The sequence below is a fragment of the Malus sylvestris genome, chromosome 6, assembly GCF_916048215.2.
Source record: "Malus sylvestris chromosome 6, drMalSylv7.2, whole genome shotgun sequence".
NCBI classification, from domain to species: Eukaryota; Viridiplantae; Streptophyta; class Magnoliopsida; order Rosales; family Rosaceae; genus Malus; species Malus sylvestris.
The window spans coordinates 28,539,236-28,564,448 of NC_062265.1; the positions used below are offsets into that span (position 1 = coordinate 28,539,236).

The 25,213-nt window shown below is 36.7% G+C and overlaps 1 protein-coding gene and 2 pseudogenes across 1 annotated transcript; all 3 read left to right on the forward strand.

The window, feature by feature from the left end:
* The window catches only part of LOC126627252 (elongator complex protein 3-like), a 110,982-nt pseudogene that overhangs the window by 58,545 nt on the left and 27,224 nt on the right, over positions 1-25,213 (forward strand).
* Positions 8,313-9,173, forward strand: LOC126627267 (uncharacterized; annotated as a pseudogene).
* Positions 16,945-17,843, forward strand: LOC126627266 (uncharacterized). The gene is made up of 2 exons (XM_050296737.1): positions 16,945-17,406; positions 17,536-17,843. Exons 1-2 carry the CDS (start codon positions 16,947-16,949, stop codon positions 17,718-17,720), a joined length of 645 nt encoding a protein of 214 aa, XP_050152694.1. The 5' UTR covers positions 16,945-16,946; the 3' UTR covers positions 17,721-17,843.

Here is a 25,213-nt window from a genome sequence, read left to right on the forward strand (position 1 = left end):
ATGAACTTTCCATCGGATCATATATTTTTTTCATAATATTTTATAATGTAATAAGAGAATTATGCTAAAAACGTAATGTGCTGGAAGAATTCTATTTTAAAAAAAAAAATCTCACTAACATTTATCATAAACTTTTGTACAGTAATTCCAGTGTGCTTGAGTGATTTTCTAAAACCTTGTGATGATGTAAAATAAGAGCTTTCTATTTTTTTCTCTATTTTATGTGAGTTTTTGAATTTTTACTATGCTTTTTCGTCGTGGTCTCATATTAGTTTGATATTTTTGGGAGCGAACTCCAGTGTCTTCGTTTCATATTTGATATTTTCATTGAGTTCATTGACAAAGGAGTATCATTGCAAGTTTTCACAAAAAAAAAAAGGAGTTTCATTGCAACTCTTTTTGTGAGCTTCCAAGTGGCCCCAAGTATGTTATTCTGCACTTTTATTACCATATGCAATATGCTTCTATAAATTATCTGGAAGAAAGTATTACTTATGAGCTATATCTAATTTTTTGTTTCACTTGTTTTTTCTTATTATATATGTCACTTAGGTTCGAGCATTTAGCCTTGAAAACAAGATTTCAAATTCGATTTCGGCTTCAACAATATTTGCTAGCATAAAAAGAGGGTTAAGTTATTGATTCGTACGCCGTTAAGTTGAATTTGGTTGCAAGTCTAATCAATATTATTTGGTGTTTTATTTAAATAATTTAAGCAGGCAAATGGGTCATGTTTATCGTGTTTTTGTTGTTTTTGTGTCATACCCGTTATCTCAATGGGTCGTGTTGTGTTAAACCTGTTATCTTAATGAATTCTTAACAGGTGATCCGATAACTACTTAATTTGTTAACCAATCGTGTCGTTTCATGTCCAGTTAAGAGGCCATGCAAGAATTTAATATACCTAATATCTAGATATGGAAAACCATATCTTATCAAGTTCTTAACGGGCTACCTGATAATGAACCGCATTGTTAATGAATCACGCTAGGCTCTAGTCTGGTGGTGAACAGAGGCGTCTAGGTGGGCAGGTGCCTAGGTAGGTTTAGGCTTCCTTTCTTAATTTTCAAATGCCTAGGAATTAATCTGGGCGGTAGACAACCGTCTAGCTCCTAGGCGGCGCTATGTGGAGATTTTTAGAACAGTGGTTAACATGTTGACCAAAATCCTGTTATTTTCGTATCGTTTCTTGTCTAATTAACGGGTCGTGTAAAATATTATTAGGCCTTTGTGTAGAGTTCAATCCGCTATCTTCTTTTCGACGTGTGTACTTTCACTTAACAACAATTTTGTGGAACTTGTCAACTGCCACCTACAAAGAATTGGAACTTTTTGTTATCCTAAACACGGACAAAAAACCATGACATTTGGTGGAAGAATTAGATTGAATGAGTTCGAAAATTATCAAGCATAGATTTTTGTTCTTGAACCAAATTTTTTAATTCTGTGTTCTTGGAAAAAAAACTCGAGAAAGTAGTTTTTGGACTAAGTTTGGCCCCTTTGTTAAACTGAATGAAAGTTAAGAACAGAAATTTAAATTTCTTGAGTACTAGACAATTTCAGGTACCTTATTTAGATCTTGATTTCTTTTGGTTTGTGGTTTCGTTTTGAAAACTAAGCACATAGTTTGTAAAATACAAAAATTTATCCATTGCGTTATTTTTTTTCTTTTTCTGTTGTTTTGAAACTTGTCTATTCTGCAGACAGATTGCATACCAAGTATCGAAGGCCAAAATGGAGTCAGCTGCATCACTATTGATTGGGAAAATTGCGGCCATTCTTGAAAACGAAGCATCTTCCATAGCGGCAGTCCGTGATGAAATTGATGAGCTTAAGCTGGAGCTCATAAGCATGAAATCTTTCTTAATAGATGCTGAAGGCAAGGAACCACAGACAGAAGGAGAGAAAAAGTGGGTTACAAGCGTCAGAGATTTGACCTTGGATGCGGAAAATGTCATTGATGAGTTCCTGTATCACATATATGACCAGCAAAGTGCGACTCCATTTGAAAAATGGCTCCACAAAACCATTCACATTCCAAAGAATCTTTGGTTTAGGCATCGAATAGCCAAAAAATTACAGAAAATCACAAAAACGATCAAAGCCATTCCTGAGAGGAATCAGAGATATGGTGTCTCTACAATAGAAGGAACAAGTTCGGATAGTGTTCCCAGATGGGTGAAGAACAAAGCCGAGTCTTCTCTTTATATTATGGAAGACGAATTAATCGGGATTGAAGACAAGAAGCAAACGTTAATGGGATTGTTGATGAATGGCGAGGAAAATGAAATGGTTGTGTCTGTGGTCAGGATGGGAGGATCAGGCAAGATAACTCTTGTTGCCAATATCTTCAACAACGAAAATGTAAAGCGGCATTTTGACTGTTATGCATGGATCACTGTTTCTCAAACTTTTGTGATCGAAGACTTATTCAAAAATCTGATCAAGCAATTCCACCAAGGAAGAAAGGAAGAGGTGACTGCACAATTGGATTCCATGAGTAACAAAGAATTGTTAGAGATGTTGTCGACATACTTGAAGTCTAAAAGGTACCTAGTTGTATTGGATGATGTGTGGGACATTAAACTTGGCAAGAAATAAGGATACCACTTCTTAATAGACATCGTGGAAGTCGAATCATGCTTACAACTCGAAAGAAAGACATAGCATTCTATTCTTTTGAAGTTGAAAGTCGTCATATTGAAATTGAACCCTTGGGAAACAATGAAGCTTGGGAGCTCTTTAGCAAGAAAGCATTCTCAACTTACGATAATAAATCTTGTCCACCAGAGCTTGAATCCTTAGCATGGAAACTTGTGGATAAGTGTGAAGGCCTACCTCTGGCAGTGGTAACTTTAGGTGGTCTAATGTCTTCCAAGAGGTCATCATTGGAATGGAGAAGCGTATATAACAGCTTAAATTGGCACTTGACTAACCATCCTATGCTGGAACCAATGAGCAGCATCTTGTTGCTTAGTTTCAACAATTTGCACAACCGGTTGAAGCCATGTTTCCTATACTGTGCCCTCTTCCCAGAAGATTATCTCATCAAAAGGAAAAGGTTGATCAGGTTGTGGATAGCTGAAGGGTTTGTTGAACCAATTGATGGGGTCACACCAGAAGAAGTTGCAGATGGTTATCTTGTGGAACTGATTGTTCGTAGCATGCTACAAGTTGAAAAGCATGAAGCTGGAGGACTAAGAGCATGTAAGATGCATGATCTTGTGCGTGAGCTTGCTTTGTCGATATCAAAAATGGAAAAGTTCGGTGCTACGTGTATTGGCAGAGAAATAGTAGATAAAGTTGAAATCCGCCGATTGTCAATTCAAACAACTGAAAGAGAAATTAATTCTTCCACAGGTATGTAAGAGCTTCGCTCCTTTCTTGTCTTTGGCTCTTTAGAGAAATTGCCTTCTGGATTCAAGTTGTTGAGAGTTCTAGATGTGCAGGATGCTCCAATTGATAGATTTCCAGATGAACTAGTGTACTTGTTCAACTTAAGATATTTAAATTTGAAGAGAACTTTTATTGACGAGCTTCCAGAATCCATCGGACGGCTTCGCAACCTTCAAACCTTGAACATCCGTGACAGTAAGATAAAGGCACTTCCGAAAGTAATCTCCAAGTTACTAAACCTACGTCATCTAATCATGTATTGTTACACTGGTGATTGGGAGGCCTTTAGATGGGCCAATGGGACAAAAGCAGCATCCGATCTAAGTAAATTACAGAAACTGCAAGTTTTGCAATGTGTTGAATCAGAAGGAAAGATTGTTAAAGTCATCAGGAATATGACCCAACTTACAAGCCTCGGTATTACAAATGTGAAAGCAAGTGACGAGATGGACCTATGTGACTCCCTTCAAACGTTAGAGCTCCTTCAACATTTGTTTTTAATGGCAAGTGATGAAGAGGAGTTTCTTCGGGTTAATGCACTACGTTCGCCCCTTGCAGACCTTCAAATTGTTAATTTGGCCCGAAAACTAGAAAAAGTACCTATTTGGTTTGGTTCGCTCCATAACCTGACACGCATGCAGCTAAATTGGTCTAGACTTGAAGAAGATGTGCTACCTCACATTTAAGCATTGCCGAATCTTGAAAGGCTTGGGCTAATTAATGTGTATGTTGGCGAAAAATTGTGTTTCTCCAGAGGCTTCATAAAGCTCAAGCATTTGATGTTGCGCATCTACCCCTTATTGAATAGTATAGCTATAGAGAAAGGGGTGATGCCAAATCTCCAGGTCTTAGACATTGATGACTGCATGAAGTTAAAGACATTGCCACAAGGCATTGAGTTCCTTGCTAACGTAGAACGCTTGACTCTGCATTCTGTTCCAATGCAACTTATAGAGTCCGTAAAATGAGGCATGGATCATCCAAAGGTACAACACATTCCTGAAATCAACCTGGATTATGGGTGGTATCGTGAAAGCTTGTCTGGTATTCACTCTCGTAGAAGGTACGCACCTTTTTATCCATGCATAAAAAATTTCCACAACATAATCATTTGAACTATTACATTAGAAAGGTTGGTGATTTTCACTCCTATTTTTTCTTAGGAAAACTAATGAAAATGATTTAAAAACTTTAAAACCTTTTTTCTTATGCAATTTTCCTCCTGTTTTTGTTTGTTAGTATTTTGATTTATTTAATTTTAAGGCTACAAAAAAGAGGAAGTAGTGCATCAAAGTGTAAAAATCATTTTCCCTTATAATTTGCCTGTTCGATCTTATTCACAAGTCTGGCAAAGACATAATGTATGCATGCATTGAGATGTTTTTAGGTAAGCGTGTTTCTTTTGTTTTGTAATATCCTTTTGTAGAAACAAGCTTCAGAAGCACTTGTCGTGAGACTGCAGTGAGATCTCCTTTTTGGCAATTGATTTTGCTGTGAGTCTCAACTTTCGTTATAGTATCAGAGCAGACTATATACATGTTGAGACATTAGCCCTGCAAGGAAGAATCCATTGTTTGTGTGGAGTTGCAAACATTGCCCTTTATGAAATTGAAAAATGCCCAAGATTCTGTTTGTGTAACTGGAATTTATATTACTGATTGCTTGCGTGTGTTTGATGTATTAATATTGGTTTGGAATTGAGGAACTTATATTACTGATTGCTTGCGTGTGTTTTGATGTAATAATATTGGTTTGGAATTGAATCTGTCTCTGATGAGACCAGTCCTAGCTTAATCAATGGTTATGACCCATTTTTCATTTTCAATATATATTGTATTAGAGGAAAAGAAGTGATTTTTGTTAAGTAAATAAACAATAAGAATAATGCTAGGTACACTAAATGATGTGGCTAATTACTTTTTTATTTTAATTCAAATTAGATTTGATTAATAATTATAATAAAAATTTATATAGTGTAATACGTGTGACATTATTTAGTACATAAATTTAATGTATATAACATCACCCAAATAATAATAATAACGATTGACCAATTTGTGTAAATATTTTACTGTATAAAAAAAACTATATTCATTAAAAACCCACAAACCTCAACATTCCTAAGCAAGTTATTTTTATTTTTTCAACAAACGATATTATCTACACTAAGAGGGAAGGGGGTAAGCTAAGCCTCATAATGGGCTAGCAATAATGTGGTTCAAATTTGTCTTTGGCAGAATCAAATCTAAGATCTCTCACTTACAAGTGAAGAGGAATACCACTAGACCGTAGTACTAAGCGGCATGAATTTATGTACTTTATCTTAAGACTATTAACAATGAGCGCATTCTAGAATTTAGAGGTTATTGTGTTCAGTCCTACTCTCATAATGTCCTCATTAGTCATAAGATTGTATTATTTTAGATCTAAAGATTTAAATATTTGACAACTTAATAGAGCAAAATCAACTAAAAATCCATGAAGTCATTTGGAAATGCATACTACACACCTGTTAATGTATGCAAGAGGCAACACCCAAGGTATTCATGGACATTCATCGGGTTTTGGTAGCCCTGAAGTCGGTTGGAGGTCATGTATGAAGCCAACTCTAATCTTCAAAATGGCAGCACTCAAGGTATCCATGGACATTCATCGAAGTTCAGAGGGTCAGCACCTAAGATTTCTATGGACGTTCATCCAAGTTCGGGGGGTCAGCTTGTAACGCCCCGGTCCCGAAATATTTATTTTATTTCGAGAAATAATAATATTAGTGATAGGCCCAAAATAAAAATCTTATTTAGTTTATTAACTTTAGCTAACAACTCCAATTCAAATCCTTCATTCCACAAGCAATTTATAAGCATTATTCATTCTTCCAAAACATCCAATTTAAATTCCAATTTAGTACCATTTCTTTGTAAGGACCAATTTCCATTATGTAACCTTTATTCTTGAATTAATTTAACTTCACATATTTTATGGCTGCATCTAACGTCTTGTTAGACTGCCTACGTACCCTCAACAGGGATCAAGCCTTTCGTAGTTCAAAAGTTCAAAGTTTCGAACCAAAGACAAACTATTCATTTAATCCTACATACACCACAATCATATTAATATTTAAACCATAAAAGTTAGATAAAAAAAAATAACCTACTTAAAATAACGAAATTCATATAACAACGCAAATGTTAGCTCCTTGGCCGTGTGCCACCGCCCCCACCGCCGCAGGTGGCGGTTGGCTGCCCGACTCGCCGGAAAATTCAACTATTTCTAAAATTTCTCAAAAATTACAGAAATGAAGATCTCAATGAGTAGAGAAACTTTCATACCTGAAACCAAGGCCAATTTTGCCTGGAAAGGATCCAATTTCATCAAAACCCATTGGAACCCTAGAATTTGGGTGTCCTCAATTTGACTCCATAGCAACTCCGACGCCCAAACTAATGAATGGGCTTTGTTCCAGCTCTTAAGGGGAGTCTAATGGTAGTGGCATTGGACGTAAATCATTTCAAATTTTGGTTAATTTGGAAACCATGCCACCGCACCCCCAACGTCCGGATCTACCCATTTCAAGCTCAAATCCCATGATTTTTGAGGTGTAGTAAGATAAGGGAAGGTTATGGACGGTTTTACAATAGTTAATTTGGTGTAATTCACGGGAAAAAGGACTAAATTTTGTCGTACAAGGGCAAGGAAACACGACCGGGTCGGGTTTGGCCACTTGGGTCACGGGATCCTCCGCTTCCCCCATCCTCTCCTTTTTCCTCCTTTCTCTCTCTCTCATTGGTCACCTCTCATCCTCCCCTTTTCTGATTGGCCCATCTCTCCCTCCTTTCTCTCCTTTATCTTCCATCTCCACCGCCTAACTTTTCTTACTTTCAATCTGGGCCACACACGTGGCCTTCCAGATTTGGCTCCAAAAATCTGGAGCATTCTAGTAATGGTAAATTTACAATTTTATCCCCAACTTTAAACGTTAATAACTTCTGCATTCTAACTCCGTTTCATGAACGGTTTGCGCCTACGCGTTCGTGAGGTCGAGCTCTATTCAAAAATATAAATCTTGACCTCGAAAGGTCTACGTATTTTAAAAAATAAAGGTCCAAACTTTAAACCTCGTAACTTGTTTAATTTAAAACTAAACTTACACAAATTATTATAAATTCTTGAAAAATCATATAAAAGCTCAGTTATATTCTCGATTTAATTCTTCAAAATCATCAATCGATTTATTTTGATTTTCTACACATATTCATATATTTAAAATTTTCAGGGTATTACACAGCTGGCCCCCATTGCCCCTTAATGGATCCGTCAGTGATCTAAACTAATATAATTTTGTGGCTAATATGCATTTGGTCCTCACAAGTCATCAAAATAAAGACCTTACGATAGCATGACTCTATGGTGTTTCCAACGAGTCCAGTTGATAATGTTCTCATATGATTAACAACGAGCGCATTCTATAATTTATCATCGGCCAACATGGTCGGTCGAGTATAAATGTTTAGAAGACCCTAAATTATATGTGCCTGGAGCTAGATAGACCCCTATTAGGAATGGACACAAGTACAAATGTTTGAGGGCGTAGGGTGAGAGAATGACTTACATAATTTAGGTATACTGTTACGTTTTATGTCAATAATACAACGTTGATATGTGTAAGTTTTAATCTACAAAACAATGTATCACATCAATAAAATGTCACAATAATAATATACTTGTGTCATATAAATTACTATCATCAAGAGCACACTAAGCGATGACACTACCAATTATTATTTTAAAGACACAGTAGAGTAGGATTAGGACAAAAACTCCGTAATTACTTAGTGTTGTCATTAAATCTTGACCATTCGATCGATCTAAGGGCTGTAATCAAAATCCGGGAGAGAGACGGACGCAATCTCCGACCAGGAGTATGAGTACTTGGCTTCGACATCCTATATATACAACGAGACACACCATTTACATGCATACATACATCATCGACGTTCAAGTTTCAAACCCTAACGTTGGCTCTTTCCGTCTTGTCTCGTCGTCTGTTTTTGTTCCTTCCAGAAAGGGGAATCTGAAGAATCCGACGGTAACGATGTCGATGATAGATAACGTGTTCAGGATGATGATAACTTCGAGGACTGGTTTATAACCAAACGCCAAGAGCTTCAGAACTCTGCGAGAGTCGCTATGGAAGCTTTGCTCTCGGAACCCAGAAGTTTCCTGAACGTTTTGAATTTGGCAATCAAATTGACCAAGGCAATCGTATTGGTGCCCCTTTGTGTGCTGGCCTTCTATGCTGTGATCCTGATTAGGGTGGGAATCGCTTGTTTGATCTGCGTCCCAATACTTTTTATTATTTTCATCGTCCTTGTCGGTGTCCGTAAGTTACTGACCATAGACTTCGACTTGCAAATTATGTAACTATGATTTCTAGTTGTTTGTTCGTTGCTCACCAACTGTCTGTTTAAATGACTGAATGAGCTTTTTTGTTTCGTTTCTTTTCTTGCAGGTTACGGTCGGGCACACTATCTGTTCTTCACAAGACGAAACCGCGCGGGGATGTCGTATGCCGACTTCATTGACAAGTTCGGCGCGTGGTTGACAAACAATCCTCTTCCACCTTTCGAATCATTTGGTGAATCCGCTCAACATTGGGCACATCACGTGTGGGGCTTCAAATTGGAAGAAGATTGAGGAAGATTTCAGAGTTACTATGGAATGTATGTAGAGATTATTAGGTTGGATGACCATAAAATGAAAATTGCTGCTTCTGTTTATTTTTCTCTCTCTCTATTAATTTAATTTTTCTTTCTAAATAACTACGCCATTTATCGGAGAGCGTATTGAACGACATAGTATCCGTAAGAACGACTTGTGACATTACAATACAAAAAAATAAAAATATGAAGACCAGTTTGTGACAAAGTATCTAGGATTATGGTTAAAGTATAGCATCTATGTGTTATTCTTCATCACTTGGAAGCAACTTTTTTCAATTAATTACAGAAGCACGACAGTGATTGAAACTTTAACATAGATAATCGAACTATTAGAGTCTAAGAAAATTTATTTGGCAAGGAATTCGGATTGCGAGGGTTAAAAGAGAGGCCATACCCTCACTTTTTGTTAGAAACAGACTCTATGTATGTTGTTCATCTCCTTTCAACTTGTTCTATGAAAGTCCCCTTGTTTCTCAAAGCTGTTTAGGGCAAATTGCTTATGATATAGTGCTCGCTTAAGCTTGCATTTTTTGCATAAATGTAAGGAGTGGAATTGTTTGGCCAATGATTTTGCTAATTATGGTTAGGCAATTTGGCTAAACCGTCTTAGGAAACGATTTTCACACTCTTTTTCATTCTTTTGTGCTTTTTTATTTATTTTTCTAGCGGTTGATTGAATAAAGATTCCAATAAAGCGTCGATGTTATTCTTAGGCTAATTAGATGTCTTGAGTTCATTTTTGGTAGTTGTATGACGTAGGTTGATTGTTGGAATCTAAATTATCTACGTTACGTTAATAGATCATTGTATGAATTGACGATCCGACCGTTGGATCGTCACCAAACTTTAGTAGCTTATAATACGTAATATTTGAGGACCATAGGAACTTACGGATTGAGAATCCAATATATGGACCTTCCCAAAATTGGATTTGTAAGTTCATAAAATAAAAGGTTAACCGCCGCTTGGTTTTGACAATTTGCGGAGATCCGACCGTTGAATCGTAATGGGACTGTAGGATGTTGTTCTAGAAGTATAATGTGGATCTTTGGAAGCAACGGATTGGAAATCCGTGATGCAGATCTTCCGAATTGAATTACGTAGGGATGTGTTTTATGTAAATTGTGTATTTTATCGTTATGAACTCTAAGATGTGATTTGATAATTGGTTATAGGCGACGATGGTTCGTGATGTCTCGATATGCGTGCTAGAGAGTCGTGGCGCGGACCTCAGTTAAGTGGGTCTTTTTCTTTTTATCGTACATTATATATATATATGATTGACAATTCCACAACGTTTATAAAATTGCTTATTGCGTATAATTATTATGAATGCTTTGAAGTACTAATGTGAACTACGAATGGCTTGATCCCTGTTTAGGGTACGTAGGCAGTCTAACGAGACGTTAGATGCAGCCATACAATATTTGAAACAGAAATCTTGTTTGGGAATTGAGCAATGTGAACGAAATTGGTGAAAATATGAGATTTAACCTTATATTTTTAGTAATTGGATGTTGGTCATAAATCAATGTGGAAGGAATCAAGAAATTGAAATAAGGAAACATAAGTAATGATAGTTAATTAAACTAGTGTTTAGTTGGATTTATCCCCGATAATTATTTCCGAAAATAAATAATTCGGGAGTAGGGCATTATAGATTGTGCATTTTACACCACATTATATATATATATATATATGTATATATTGGAAAAATATTATGATATGGTTGAGTTTTAGATTTGCATTATGGCATATCCATGTATATAATACCTGCACATAATTATTGTCAACGCTTGAAGTGCAAAGGTGAATGCAGGACACCCAGGTAAGTTCAGGTAAGTTTATGGTATTAGTTGAAATGATGGAGTTATGGCATGACTACATGCATGTTTTAAGCAACTCTGACACTGTCGTACGAGTTGCCCATGAGTCGTACATGTTATGTTGAGATACATTGAGAGCTCATAAACTTGCACCCCGATGTTAGTGCTCCCGCCCGTGGCTAGGGCACAGTCCTTCACGTAATGTTCACCTCCCACACCTTACGCTCACCTTAGATCCAAGGTAGGTGCACAGTTCTATCGTGCAAACCACTATAGGTGGTTCTGACTCGTAGGTGACCTGCGATTATTCACACAGTCTTCATGTGATCGTAGCACTTAAGCGTATTTATTTACACTCAGTCATGTCGTACAAACCGCTTTAGGTGGTTCCAACTTGTGTGCAGAGCTATGGATAAGTCGTACAGGTCACTATAGGTGACTTCGATTTATGAGCTAGCATATGTGATGAAATATGTAATGAGCTAGCATATATGATGAGCTAGCATATGTGATGAAATATGTGATGAGCTAGCATATGTGATGAAATATGTGACGAGCTAGCATATGTGATAAAATATGGGTAAGTCGTACAGGTCACTATAGGTGACTCCTGTTGGGTTTTTTTCTAGCCCATGATAAGTTGTCCTAAGTCTATTAGGAATTAATAGTCTTAGAGGATTAAATTGTTTTCTCAATTGGAGTTAGTTTCTCAATTGGAGTAGGATTCATAACTAGATTCCAATTAGGATTAATAATTCTTATTGAAGAAGACCTTTATTATGTCTATATAAAGGGGCTATTGTACTAGTTTTGAGGAGGGAGCAAAACAATAATTGTATACCACTCTAGGGATTATAGTGAGAGAATATTGTAAAGTGTGTGCGAGAGAAAAGAAAAGAGATAGTGTATTACTTGTTCTTGTTCTTTCAGGTTTTTCGTCAAATCCTAGTTCTAGAGATTTGGCAAGATTATTGGTTGTACTCATTATTGATATAGTGAAAGATTGTTGTTGCTGTCCCGTGGACGTAGGCACTGAAGGATTATTTTGTGAAAACATGTTCATTTAAGCAACATCACATAGCATGCAATTAACAATTAAAGGCGGAATCATGCTTGCATGCACTTAAAAACAAAACATTAACCAAGAAATTCAAAGCCTAGTAGATTGGTGAACCAAGATTCAACTCAAATCAAAGTGAGTTGAGAAATATACCTTTGTAGATTCCTCTTTGCATAAGCAAAGGCTAATCACCCAAAGAGAGGGCCTTCATTCCTTGCATCTTAAATCTATGGATTTGGATGGATGAAAAGGTTTCTCCAAGTTCCCAAAATTGAGAACCTCTAAGTATCTTCACCAAGGTTAGATTGGAGAAGAAATGAGTGACCTTGGAGTAGTTAGTATGGCTAGATACACCCTCCAAGGGGCCGGCCTCTTTAGAGAGAAAAGGAGAGACAAGTTCTCACCAATTTTCTCTAAAAGAAACCCTAAATGAATTTTGGCTATAAAGTCATATTTATACCTTTATTCATTTGAGTGGCAAACTTGTAAATAAGTCCAAGTTCACTACCCTTAACAATATGGCCGGCCTTAGGGTGTATTTGGGTTGTTTGGGCCTTTGTGAATATTTAGTCATTAAGTTGTCATACAACTTAAGTCAATGGGCTTGACGTTCGAAGCCCATTGGGCCTTAAGGTCCAAAACTATCCCGAGGTCTTTAACGAACTTATTCGTTTGATTAATTAACATATTAATTAATCTTTGCCATAAATAATTAAACCATTTAATTATTTTTACTCATCTCCATTGTTTCTTCAATCTCCACCTTACACGGTGTACGATCCATTAGGTTCCTTTTAGCGAGGCAGTGAGCGATTCAAACTCTTTCAAATCGATTGTGAATTGAAACTTACTTTCAATTCTCCCTTTAGTGATTATACACGTTTAGGGCTTCCACAAACCAAGAGTGACACCTAGCAGCATATCATGGTTACCCAAGCTAATCAGAAGAGGTAGAGAACCTATTCAGTTTAGGATTACAAATGCAATACGGTCTTTCTCTAATACAATACTCTTGACCACATTGTTTGGTTTGATAGTTTATTTATTCATGTCTACTATCCAATGTGATTCGTGTGCTTATATGATTACCTTGAATGTGATTTGGAACGCTTTCCTAAATCTCATTCATACTCTGGCCAGAGGTTCTAAATCATATCATAGAGTATTCTCCCTCAAACAGTTTGAATGTTAGAGATCCCTTGTTGCGCATTCACTTGCCTCCATGACTAAGTGGCTTAACCCCAACGATGCCATGAACACCCCGATGGGGTGACTTTGACATAATCAAAGATCAAGGACTTAGCCACAAGACAACTGTGATGCCTCAGGTCAAAGGACTACTTTGCATTATCCCAACCATGAGTTCTCATGTGACATGAATATGAGAACTCTTCATTGATCGTGTTCAGTGAACTCATTCTCTATTGAGCACCTACGTACTTGTCTTGATGTCACACACACCAATAACTCGAGACTAGTCACTCTCCCTGAGAGAAGACACAGTGCGTACTGATCTTAACGGACTATCAATGCCCAATTGGCAATCCTATGATCAGGAACGTTTAGGATGTGTCTACGAAAGAATGGTCTCATGAATCTAACTTCTTTAGATCGTATTCTCCCAATCACATATTCCTTGGATTTTATCGTTTAAGCATATAACATTTATATGAGACGGCTTAAACAATAATCTTTGCCCTTAATATTAAACTAGATTAGTTTAACATATGAAATGTGCGTAAAGTATCATCATATGATTGGCTTTATGGCACATTTCCAACAGGCACATATTGCCGAACCACGTAAATTCTTGGTGTTATTTATATTGGTTATTTGTTTTCAATTTCCAGAGTTTATTCTATTTTTCCCATTCTTAAACGCGATATTCTCAACAACTCCGACTTATGAGTTAACATCAATTAATGAGATATGGGTACAATCGTACAGGTCACCATAGGTGACTCAGACTTGCATGCTAGTATGAGTTATTAATCACATAATTATTGATATTGCTGATGAGATGCGGTGTTGTGGTATATTTATGATTTTTCTGGAAACTATACAGGTGTTGTAGCGAGGGGTTATAATGTTTTATATGGTTTCTATTAAAATTTTATCTCTAGGGCCACTCACCCTTGTTTTGTTTTCACCCTCCAGGTTTTATTAGCTGAGCTTTCTTATCATCGAAGATTCGTGGCGATTCTTAGTATTGGAGATTCTTTCGAGGGTACGATTCTTAATCCACTCTACTATACTTACTTATGCTCTAATGTCACGTGTGAAGTGGGTTCCTTCCCGATCACTAGCGCACTCGGGTATTTAGGCACTCTTAGGTTTAAATTTATTCACATGTTTTCACATCATCACACTTTATGGTTTCGTCACCTTCCAGGTGTAGGCCAGCGCAGCTCGATTTGGAGTCCAAGTGGATATTCCGGGTCGGGGTGTGTTAATGTATCAAAAAAAGTATTCATTTATTTATTTATTTTATCTAATATATAAAGCCAATGGCCTAATAAATAGTGTTTTTGGGTGTCACAAGCTTCACCAAAAAAAAAAGGACAGAAATGCCCCTCAAACAAAAAACTTCAAAAACAATCCAAATAATGCATCAAATGTGGTAGGGGTATTTTCGTCATTTTAACAATGTTTTTTAATAATTAATTTTTTTGTACATTTTTTTTTAATAATTAGTACCCCACAATAAGCTAGCAATAATATGATTCAATCAGTTGTTCATTAAATATTATTTTCTCTATTTTTAAACACGTTCAAAACATTTTAAGAGGCGTGTAATGCCGATTATTAAAAAGGTCTTCCCCACGCGGATAATAATGTGATTAAATTAGTTGTCAAATGATTGTTTTTTTTTAACAAACGATATTATCTACACTAAGGTGAGGGAGTGGGTTTAGCCTCACAATGAGTTAGTAATAATGTGATTCAATTAGTTGTTTATTAAATATTATTTTCTTTATTCTTAATGTAAATTCAATAGATACCAATTTTATTATGTGGATTCAGCTGCTTTAATTGGTTTATGAGGGGTTTCTTCTAGCATGATCTAAGATTATTCATTTACTTCAAATATATTTGACTTTCCTTTTGTCAATTTACGCATATAAATACATTTAAAACGTGTAAGTCGCGCATATGACGTCATAATTCAAAAAATGTCTTCTGCACGAGCATGCATGAAGGATAGTATATTATATGAGAATGAGACCTATATAAATATTTTATAATATATTATTTTACAAATTTAGCCAACTTTTAAATTAGCCCGTTATAAACCGGCCAAGAATATTTAATGGATTTATCGGGAATTTTGAATGACCGCCTCGTGCCCCATGCACGGCCAGCAGCTCGAATGATCGCGGCTCTGCCTGAGTCCGACCGCGCTCCGGGCCAAGCGAACTGCCGTCGGAGCAGTGGAGTCGAAGCCTCACCGGTGCCGCCACATCGCCACCACCGCGAATATTTTCGTGTACAGCACTCAGCCTACTAGCATACACGCGCGCAATTCGGGATAGCTACGGCTTTGGTTAGTTCTTTGGCGCATTTTATCGAACTTTTTGTAGGCAATTGAAGTTTTATGTTATTCTTGGTTCGTTTCGAAGTTGAAAGTGTTCGGCTTGATTGATTTGACTGTATGAAAGTGAGAGCTCTGTGATTAAGATATTATTTTTGAAGGAATATGGTGTTTTAATGGAGTTAATTTGATTGTTAATTGTCTGCTTTTGTGTTTTTAGATACAACGCATATGAACTGAAGAGATTGGGTCATAATTAATGTAGACAAGGTTGTGACTGTTTCTGTATTTCCAACTTCGGATATGCAGTAATATGCATAGTTGTTGCCTTCTTTCGGATATGCAGTAATATGCATAGTCGTTGCCCACAGATTACCGTGATTACAATATTAGAAATCTGCCAACATGGTCATCAAAATAAAGACCTTACGATTACGAGAGCATGACTCTATGGTGTTTCCAACAAGTCCAGTTGATAATGTTCTCACATGATTAACAACGTGCGCATTCTAGAATTTATCGTCGGCCAACATGGTCGGTCGAGTATAAATGTTTAGAAGATCCTAAATTATATGTGCCTAGAGCTAGATAGACCCCTATTCGGAATGGACACAAGTACAAATGTTTGAGGGCGTAGGGTGAGAGAATGACTTACATAATTTAGGGACACTGTTACGTTTCATGCCAATAATACAACATCGATATGTGTAAGTTTTTCTCTACAAAACAATGTATCACTGCAATAAAATGTCACAATAATAATATACTTGTGTCATGTAAATTACTTTCGTGTATCATCAAGAGTACACTAAACGGTGACACTACCAATTATTATTTTAAAGACACAGTAGAGTAGGATTAGGACAAAAACTCAGTAATTGCTTAGTGTTGTCGTTAAATCTTGACCGTTCGATCGATCTAAGGGCTGTAATCAAAATCCGTGAGATAGACGGACGCATTCTAGAATTTATCGTCGGTCGAGTATAAATGTTTAGAATACCCTAAATTATATGTGCCTAGAGCTAGATAGACCCTTATTCGGAATGGACACAAGTACAAATGTTTGAGGGCGTAGGGTGAGAGATTGACTTACATAATTTAGGGACACTATTAAGTTTCATGCCAATAATACAACATCGATATGTGTAAGTTTTTCTCTACAAAACAATGTATCACTGCAATAAAACGTCACAATAATAATATACTTGTATCATGTAAATTACTTTCGTGTATCATCAAGAGTACACTAAACGGTGACACTACCAATTATTATTTTAAAGACACAGTAGAGTAGGATTAGGACAAAAACTCAGTAATTGCTTAGTGTTGTCGTTAAATCTTGACCGTTCGATCGATCTAAGGGCTGTAATCAAAATCCGTGAGATAGACGGACGCAATCTCCTACCAGGACTATGAGTACTTGGCTTCGACATCCTATATATACAACGAGACACGCCATTTACATGCATACATACATCATCGACGTTCAAGTTTCAAACCCTAACGTTGGCTCTTTCCGTCTTTTCTCGTCGCCTGTTTTTGTTCCTTCCAGAAAGTGGAATCTGAAGAATCCGACGGTAACGATGTCGATGATAGATAACGTGTTAAGGATGATAGATAACTTCGAGGACTGGTTTATAACCAAACGCCAAGAGCTTCAGAAATCTGCGAGAGTCGCTATGGAAGCTTTGCTCTGGGAACCCAGAAGTTTCCGGAACGTTTTGAATTTGGCAATCAAATTGACCAAGGCAATCGTATTGGTGCCCCTTTGTGTGCTGGCCTTGTATACTGTGCTCCTGATTAGGGTGGGAATCGCTTGTTTGATCTGCGTCCCAATACTTTTCATTATTTTCATCGTCCTTGTCGGTGTCCGTAAGTTACTGACCATAGACTTCGACTTGCAAATTATGTAACCATGATTTCTAGTTGTTTGTTCGTTGCTCACCAACTGTCTGTTTAAATGACTGAATGAGTTTTTTTGTTTCGTTTCTTTTCTTGCAGGTTACGGTCGGGCACACTATCTGTTCTTCACAAGACGAAACCGCGCGGGGATGTCGTATGCCGACTTCATTGACAAGTTCGGCGCGTGGTTGACAAACAATCCTATTCCACCTTTCGAATCATTTGGTGAATCCGGTCGACATTGGGCACAGTACATGTGGGGCTTCAAATTGGAAGAAGATTGAGGAAGATTTCAGAGTTACTATGGAATGTATGTAGAGATTATTAGATTGGATGACCATAAAATTAAAATTGCTGCTTCTGTTTATTTTTCTCTCTCTATTAATTTAATTTTTCTTTCTAAATAACTACGCCATTTATCGGAGGACGTATTGAACGACGTAGCATCCGTAAGAACGACTTGTGACATTACGATACCAAAAAAAAAAGAAAAAAAAAAGCAGTTTGTGACAAAATAGCTAGGATTATGGTTAAAGTATAGCATCTATATCTATATGTTATTCTTCATCACTTGGAAGCAACTATTTTCAATTAATTACAGGAGCACGACAGTGACTGAAACTTTAACATAGATAATCGAACTATTAGAGTCTAAGAAAATTTATTTGGCAAGGAATTCGGATTGTGTGGGTTAAAAGAGAGGCCATACCCTCACTTTTTGTTAGAAACAGACTCTATGTATGTTGTTCATCTCCTATCAACTCGTTCTGTGAAAGTCCCCTTGTTTCTCAAAGTTGTTTAGGGCAAATTGCTTATGATATAGTGCTCGCTTAAGATTGCATTTTTTTGCATAAATGTAAGGAGTGGAATTGTTTGGCCAATGGTTTTGCTAATTATGGTTAGTCAATTTGGCTAAACTGTCTTAGGAAACGATTTTCACACTCTTTTTCATTCTTTTGCGCTTTTTTATTTATTTTTCAAGCGGTTGATTGAATAAAGATTCCAATAAAGCGTCGATGTTATTCTTAGGCTAATTAGATGTCTTCAGTTCATTTTTGGTAGTTGTATGACGTAGGTTGATTGTTGGAATCTAAATTCTCTACGTTACGTTAATAGGTCATTGTATGAATTGACGATCCGACCGTTGGATCGTCACCAAACTTTAGTAGTTTATAATACGTAATATTTGAGGACCATAGGAACTTACGGATTGGGAATCCAATATATGGACCTTTCCGAAATTGGATTTGTAAGTTCATAAAATAAAAGGTTAACCGCCGTTTGGTTTTGACAATTTGCGGAGATCCGACCGTTGGATCGTAATGGGACTGTAGGATGTTGTTCTAGAAGTATAATGTGGATCTTTGGAAGCAACGGATTGGAAATCCATGATGCAGATCTTCCGAATTGAATTACGTAGGGATGTGTTTTATGTAAATTGTGTATTTTATCGTTACGAACTCTAAGATGTGATTTGATAATTGGTCATAGGCGACGATGGTTCGTGATGTCTCGATATGCGTGCTAGAGAGTCGTGGCGCGGACCTCAGTTAAGTGGGCCTTTTTCTTTTTATCGTACATTATATATATATATATATGATTAACAATTCCACAACGTTTATAAAATTGCTTATTGCGTATAATTATTGTGAATGCTTTGAAGTACTAATGTGAACTACGAATGGCTTGATCCCTGTTTAGGGTACGTAGGCAGTCTAACGAGACGTTAGATGCAGCCATACAATATTTGAAACAGAAATCTTGTTTGGGAATTGAGCAATGTGAACGAAATTGGTGAAAATATGAGATTTAACCTTATATTTTTAGTAATTGGATGTTGGTCATAAATCAATGTGGAAGGAATCAAGAAATTGAAATAAGGAAACATAAATAATGATAGTTAATTAAACTAGTGTTTAGTTGGATTTATCCCCGATAATTATTTCCCGAAAATAAATAATTCGGGAGTAGGGGGCATTATAGATTGTGCATTTTACACCACATTATATATATATATATATATATGTATATATTGGAAAAATATTATGATATGGTTGAGTTTTAGATTTGCATTATGGCATATCCATGTATATAACACCTGCACATAATTATTGTCAACGCTTGAAGTGCAAAGGTGAATGCAGGACACCCAGGTAAGTTCAGGTAAGTTTATGGTATTAGTTGAAATGATGGAGTTATGGCATGACTACATGCATGTTTTAAGCAACTCTGACACTGTCGTACGAGTTGCCCATGAGTCGTACATGTTATGTTGAGATACATTGAGAGCTCATAAACTTGCACCCAGGTGTTAGTGCTCCTGCCCGTGGCCAGGGCACAGTCTTTCACGTAATGTTCACCTCCCACACCTTACGCTCACCTTAGATCCAAGGTAGGTGCACAGTTCTATCGTGCAGACCACTATAGGTGGTTCTGACTCGTAGGTGACCCGCGATTATTCACACAGTCTTCATGTGATCGTAGCACTTGAGGGTATTTATTTACACTCAGTCATGTCGTACAAACCGCTTTAGGTGGTTCCAACTTGTGTGCAGAGCTATGGATAAGTCGTACAGGTCACTATAGGTGACTTCGATTTATGAGCTAGCATATGTGATGAAATATGTAATGAGCTAGCATATATGATGAGCTAGCATATGTGATGAAATATGTGATGAGCTAGCATATGTGATGAAATATGTAACGAGCTAGCATATGTGATAAAATATGGGTAAGTCGTACAGGTCACTATAGGTGACTCCTGTTGGGTTTTTTTTCTAACTCATGATAAGTTGTCCTAAGTCTATTAGGAATTAATAGTCTTAGAGGATTAAATTGTTTTCCCAATTGAGTTAGTTTCTCAATTGGAGTAGGATTCATAACTAGATTCCAATTAGGATTAATAATCCTTATTGAAGAAGACCTTTATTATGTCTATATAAAGGGGCTATTGTACTAATTTTGAGGAGGGAGCAAAACAATAATTGTATACCACTCTAGGGATTAGAGTGGGAGAATATTGTAAAGTGTGTGCGAGAGAAAAGAAAAGAGATAGTGTATTTCTTGTTCTTGTTATTTCATGTTTTTCGTCAAATCCTAGTTCTAGAGATTTGGTAAGATTATTGGTTGTACTCATTATTGATATAGTGAAAGATTGTTGTTACTGTCCCTTGGACGTAGACACATATTGCCGAACCACATAAATTATTGGTGTTATTTATCTTGGTTATTTGTTTTCGATTTTCGGAGTTTGTTCTTGTTTTTCCCATTCTTAAACGCGATATTCTCAACAAGTGGTATCAGAGCCTAGTTTGGTTGATATCCGTTTAGAATGGAGGGTGCAACCCGCTTTAATTGGGTTACAAGGAAATCAAGAGGAGGATATGCTTTACTAAAGGTGTTATGAGCAAGCCAGCAGTGTGTCTGATGCTGATTGGACCAAGATGAACATAAGCGATGTTTTCTAGTAAAGAAGTCTATAATTGCCTTTGCCAATGACAATGGTAATTTTGATCAGGGGGAGCCTGGTCAAGAGAAATCTAATCAAAAGGGTCTTGGTTAATGAGTAGTTCGATCAGGGGGAGCTTGGTTATGGGTAATTCGATCAGGGGGAGTCTAGTCATGAAAAGTTCGATCAATGAGAGTTTGGTCAAGAGGAGCAATCCTATTTTAGTATACCTTCCTCATGGTCTGGAGGGGGAGATTGTTGGGTTTTTTCCAGCCCATGATAAGTTGTCCTAAGTCTATTGGGAATTAATAGTCTTAAAGGATTAAATTGTTTTCCCAATTGAAGTTAGTTTCTCAATTGGAGTAGGATTCATAACTAGATTCCAATTAGGATTAATAATTCTTATTGAAGAAGACCTTTATTATGTCTATATAAAAGGGCTATTGTACTAGTTTTGAGGAGGGAGCAAAACAATAATTGGATACCACTCTAGGGATTATAGTGAGAGAATATTGTAAAGTGTGTGCGAGAGAAAAGAAAAGAGATAGTGTATTTCTTGTTCTTGTTCTTTCAGGTTTTTCGTCAAATCCTAGTTCTAGAGATTTGGCAAGATTATTGGTTGTACTCATTATTGATATAGTGAAAGATTGTTGTTGCTGTCCCGTGGACGTAGGCACATATAGCCGAACCACGTAAATTCTTGGTGTTATTTATATTGGTTATTTGTTTTCAATTTCCGGAGTTTATTCTATTTTTCCCATTCTTAAACGCGATATTCTCAACAACTCCGACTTATGAGTTAACATCAATTGATGAGATATGGGTACAATCATACATGTCACCATAGGTGACTCAGACTTGCATGCTAGTATGAGTTATTAATCACATGATTATTGATATTGCTGATGAGATGTGGTGTTGTGGTATATTTATGATTTTTCTGGAAACTATACAGGTGTTGTAGCGAGGGGTTATAATGTTTTATATGGTTTCTATTAAAATTTTATCTCTAGGGCCACTCACCCTTGTTTTGTTTTCACCCTCCAGGTTTTATTAGCTGAGATTTCTTATCATCGAAGATTCGTGGCGATTCTTAGTATTGGAGATTCTTTCGAGGGTACGATTCTTAATCCACTCTACTGTACTTACTTATACTCTAATGTCACGTGTGAAGTGGGTTCCTTCCCGCTCACTAACGCACTCGGGTATTTAGGCACTCTTAGGTTTAAATTTATTCACATGTTTTCACATCATCACACTTTATGGTTACGTCACCTTCCAGGTGTAGGCCAGCGCAGCTCGATTTGGAGTCCAAATTCATATTCCGGGTCGGGGTGTGTTAATGTATCAAAAAAACTATTCATTTATTTATTTTATCTAATATATAAAGCCAATGGCCTAATAAATAGTGTTTTTGGGTGTCACAAGCTTCACCAAAAAAAAAAAGGACAGAAATTCCCCTCAAACAAAAAACTTCAAAAACAATCCAAATAATGCATTAAATGTGGTAGGGGTATTTTTGTCATTTTAACAATGTTTTTTAATAATTAATTTTTTTGTACATTTTTTTAATAATTAGTACCTCACAATAAGCTAGCAATAATGTGATTCAATCAGTTGTTCATTAAATATTATTTTCTCTATTTTTAAACACGTTCAAAACATTTTAAGAGTCGTGTGATGCCGGTTATAAAAAAGGTCTTCCCCACGCGGATAATAATGTGATTAAATTAGTTGTCAAATTATTGTTTTTTTTAACAAACGATATTATCTACACTAAGGTGAGGGGGTGGGTTTAGCCTCACAATGAGTTAGTAATAATGTTATTCAATTAGTTGTTTATTAAATATTATTTTCTTTATTCTTAATGTAAATTCAATAGATACCAATTTTATTATGTGGATTCAGCTGCTTTAATTGGTTTATGAGAGGTTTCTTCTAGCATGATCTAAGATTATTCATTTACTTCAAATATATTTGACTTTCCTTTTGTCAATTTACGCATATAAATACATTTAAAACGTGTAAGTCGCGTAGGACGTCATAATTCAAAAAATGTCTTCTGCACGAGCGTGAGTGCGTGCATGATGGATAGTACATTATATGAGAATGAGACCTATATAAATATTTTACAATATATTATTTTACAAATTTAGCCAACTTTTAAATTAGCCCGTTATAAACCGGCCAAGAATATTTAATGGATTTATCGGGAATTTTGAATGACCGCCTCGTGCCCCATGCACGGCCAGCAGGTTGAATGATCGCGGCTCTGCCTGAGTCAGACCGCGCTCCGGGCCAAGCGAACTGCCGTCGGAGCAGTGGAGTCGAAGCCTCACCGGTGCCGCCACATCGCCACCACCGCGAATATTTTCGTGTACAACACTCAGCCTACTAGCATACACGCGCGCAATTCGGGATAGCTACGGCTTTGGTTAGTTCTTTGGCGCATTTTATCGAACTTTTTGTAGGCAATTGAAGGTTTATGTTATTCTTGGTTCGTTTCGAAGTTGAAAGTGTTCGGCTTGATTGATTTGACTTTATGAAAGTGAGAGCTCTGTAATTAAGATATTATTTTTGAAGGAATATGGTGTTTTAATGGAGTTAATTTGGTTGTTAATTGTCTGGTTTTGTGTTTTTAGATACAACGCATATGAACTGAAGAGATTGGGTCATAATTAATGTAGACAAGGTTGTGACTGTTTCTGTATTTCCAACTTCGGATATGCAGTAATATGCATAGTTGTTGCCTTCTTTCGGATATGCAGTAATATGCATAGTCGTTGCCCACAGATTACCGTGATTACAATATTAGAAATCTGCACGTTGCCCGCGGATTACCATGATTACTTTATTAGGCACGATGCCTTATTTGGCCACTGTGGAAGAGGCAGTTGCCTACTCTGCACGGTGCTACTAAATGTATTGGATTGACCGTTAAAAACGTGAGTTTTTAGTTTCATTTTTGAAGATCTTAGTACCTATCTTTGCAGTCATGTATATAAATTGGTTTACACTTTACAATACTGAATTTTAATTCAGCTCGAACATTTTATGGAACTCTAGTTGGTTTTGGTGTTACCAATCATCTAAGTTCAGACGAGGCTTTGTATGGCTATAATTTTTATGCCGGAACAAGTGGAGCTTGTTCATTGTGATTATAAGGCATGTGAAGGATGAGAAACATTTCTTTCATATGAAGATACTCGCCACGTATTCGTTTATATATATGTGTGAGAGAGCGCTTCTTCACACGAAATCATCATTCTATTCTTCTTATGTGCAAATGTGTTGCGCTGATAAAAGATGAATACGTGGGGAGATGATGATTGTAACATTGAGTAGAATATCTAATTTTCGCTTCAGCATATAGATGAACTTAGGATCTCACTGTTCCAGAACTTGCTGTTTCTCTGATTTGCATATTGATTTGTGACAGAATCTTATGGCTTGCGTTTTCTCTCGTGAGCAGGTTGTGTATACTGATACTTAAGAGGATTTTGTTTTTATTCTATCATTAAACAGGATATTCTCGTTTGGTTGCTGCAACTTAGGACATACATCCAAAACCAGACCAAGTGGAGCTTGTGCGGCAAATGAAGGATGGGAAACATTTCTTTCATATGAAGAAACTCGCCAGGTATTCCTTCTATATATGTTATAGAGTGCTTCTTCAGACGAAATGATCATTCTGTTCCTGTCATGTGAAATATGCGTGTCTCGGATTTGCTTAGTAATTTGTGCACACGTTCTTATGGTACCCTGGAGGGGGCCGAGCGGATTGCTAGCAAGGAGCATCGATAGAAAAAGATTGCCTGAGCTTGAAGGGAAACAATCCAAAAAAAGACTAGTTTATACTTTATACAACAAATGACTGAGACTTTATTGTTAGCACATTGAATTGGACGACGTTCAAAGAAGACAAATTTTCAGCAGCAAACTTGAACCAGAAGAACCTCTTAACGAATCTATCTAGCTATTTTTCTTATTACTTTTTTATTCTCTGTTCTTGATGCTGAAGTTCCGCTTCGGACTGTGAACAACAAAACTGAATCAAAAGAACCACTTGAGGAAATCTACCAAGCTATTTTTCTTGTATTACATTTTGATTCTTCAATCTTGATGCTGATCTTGTTCTTCCTCTTCAGACTGTAATCCTCGAAAGCTATAATTATTGGCTACCAATTGAAAAGTTTCAGTTAGAAACTCTTTCGTTGCAGACGAATAAGCTCTGACAACTTTGCTGACAAAAATTGTCATCTGTCTCATGAAATTAACCCCCTCAAACAAGTATGGACACAAGAAATTTGCAGCCTCGCCTATGAAGAT

What these genes read in the sequence shown, in the direction of transcription:
- LOC126627266 (XM_050296737.1), top strand. Translation starts at nt 16,947, where the DNA reads ATGAGTACTTGGCTTCGACATCCTATATATACAACGAGACACGCCATT. An exon ending in CATCGTCCTTGTCGGTGTCC is followed by an intron (nt 17,407 to 17,535) that starts GTAAGTTACTGA and finishes CTTTTCTTGCAG; the next exon opens with GTTACGGTCGGGCACACTAT.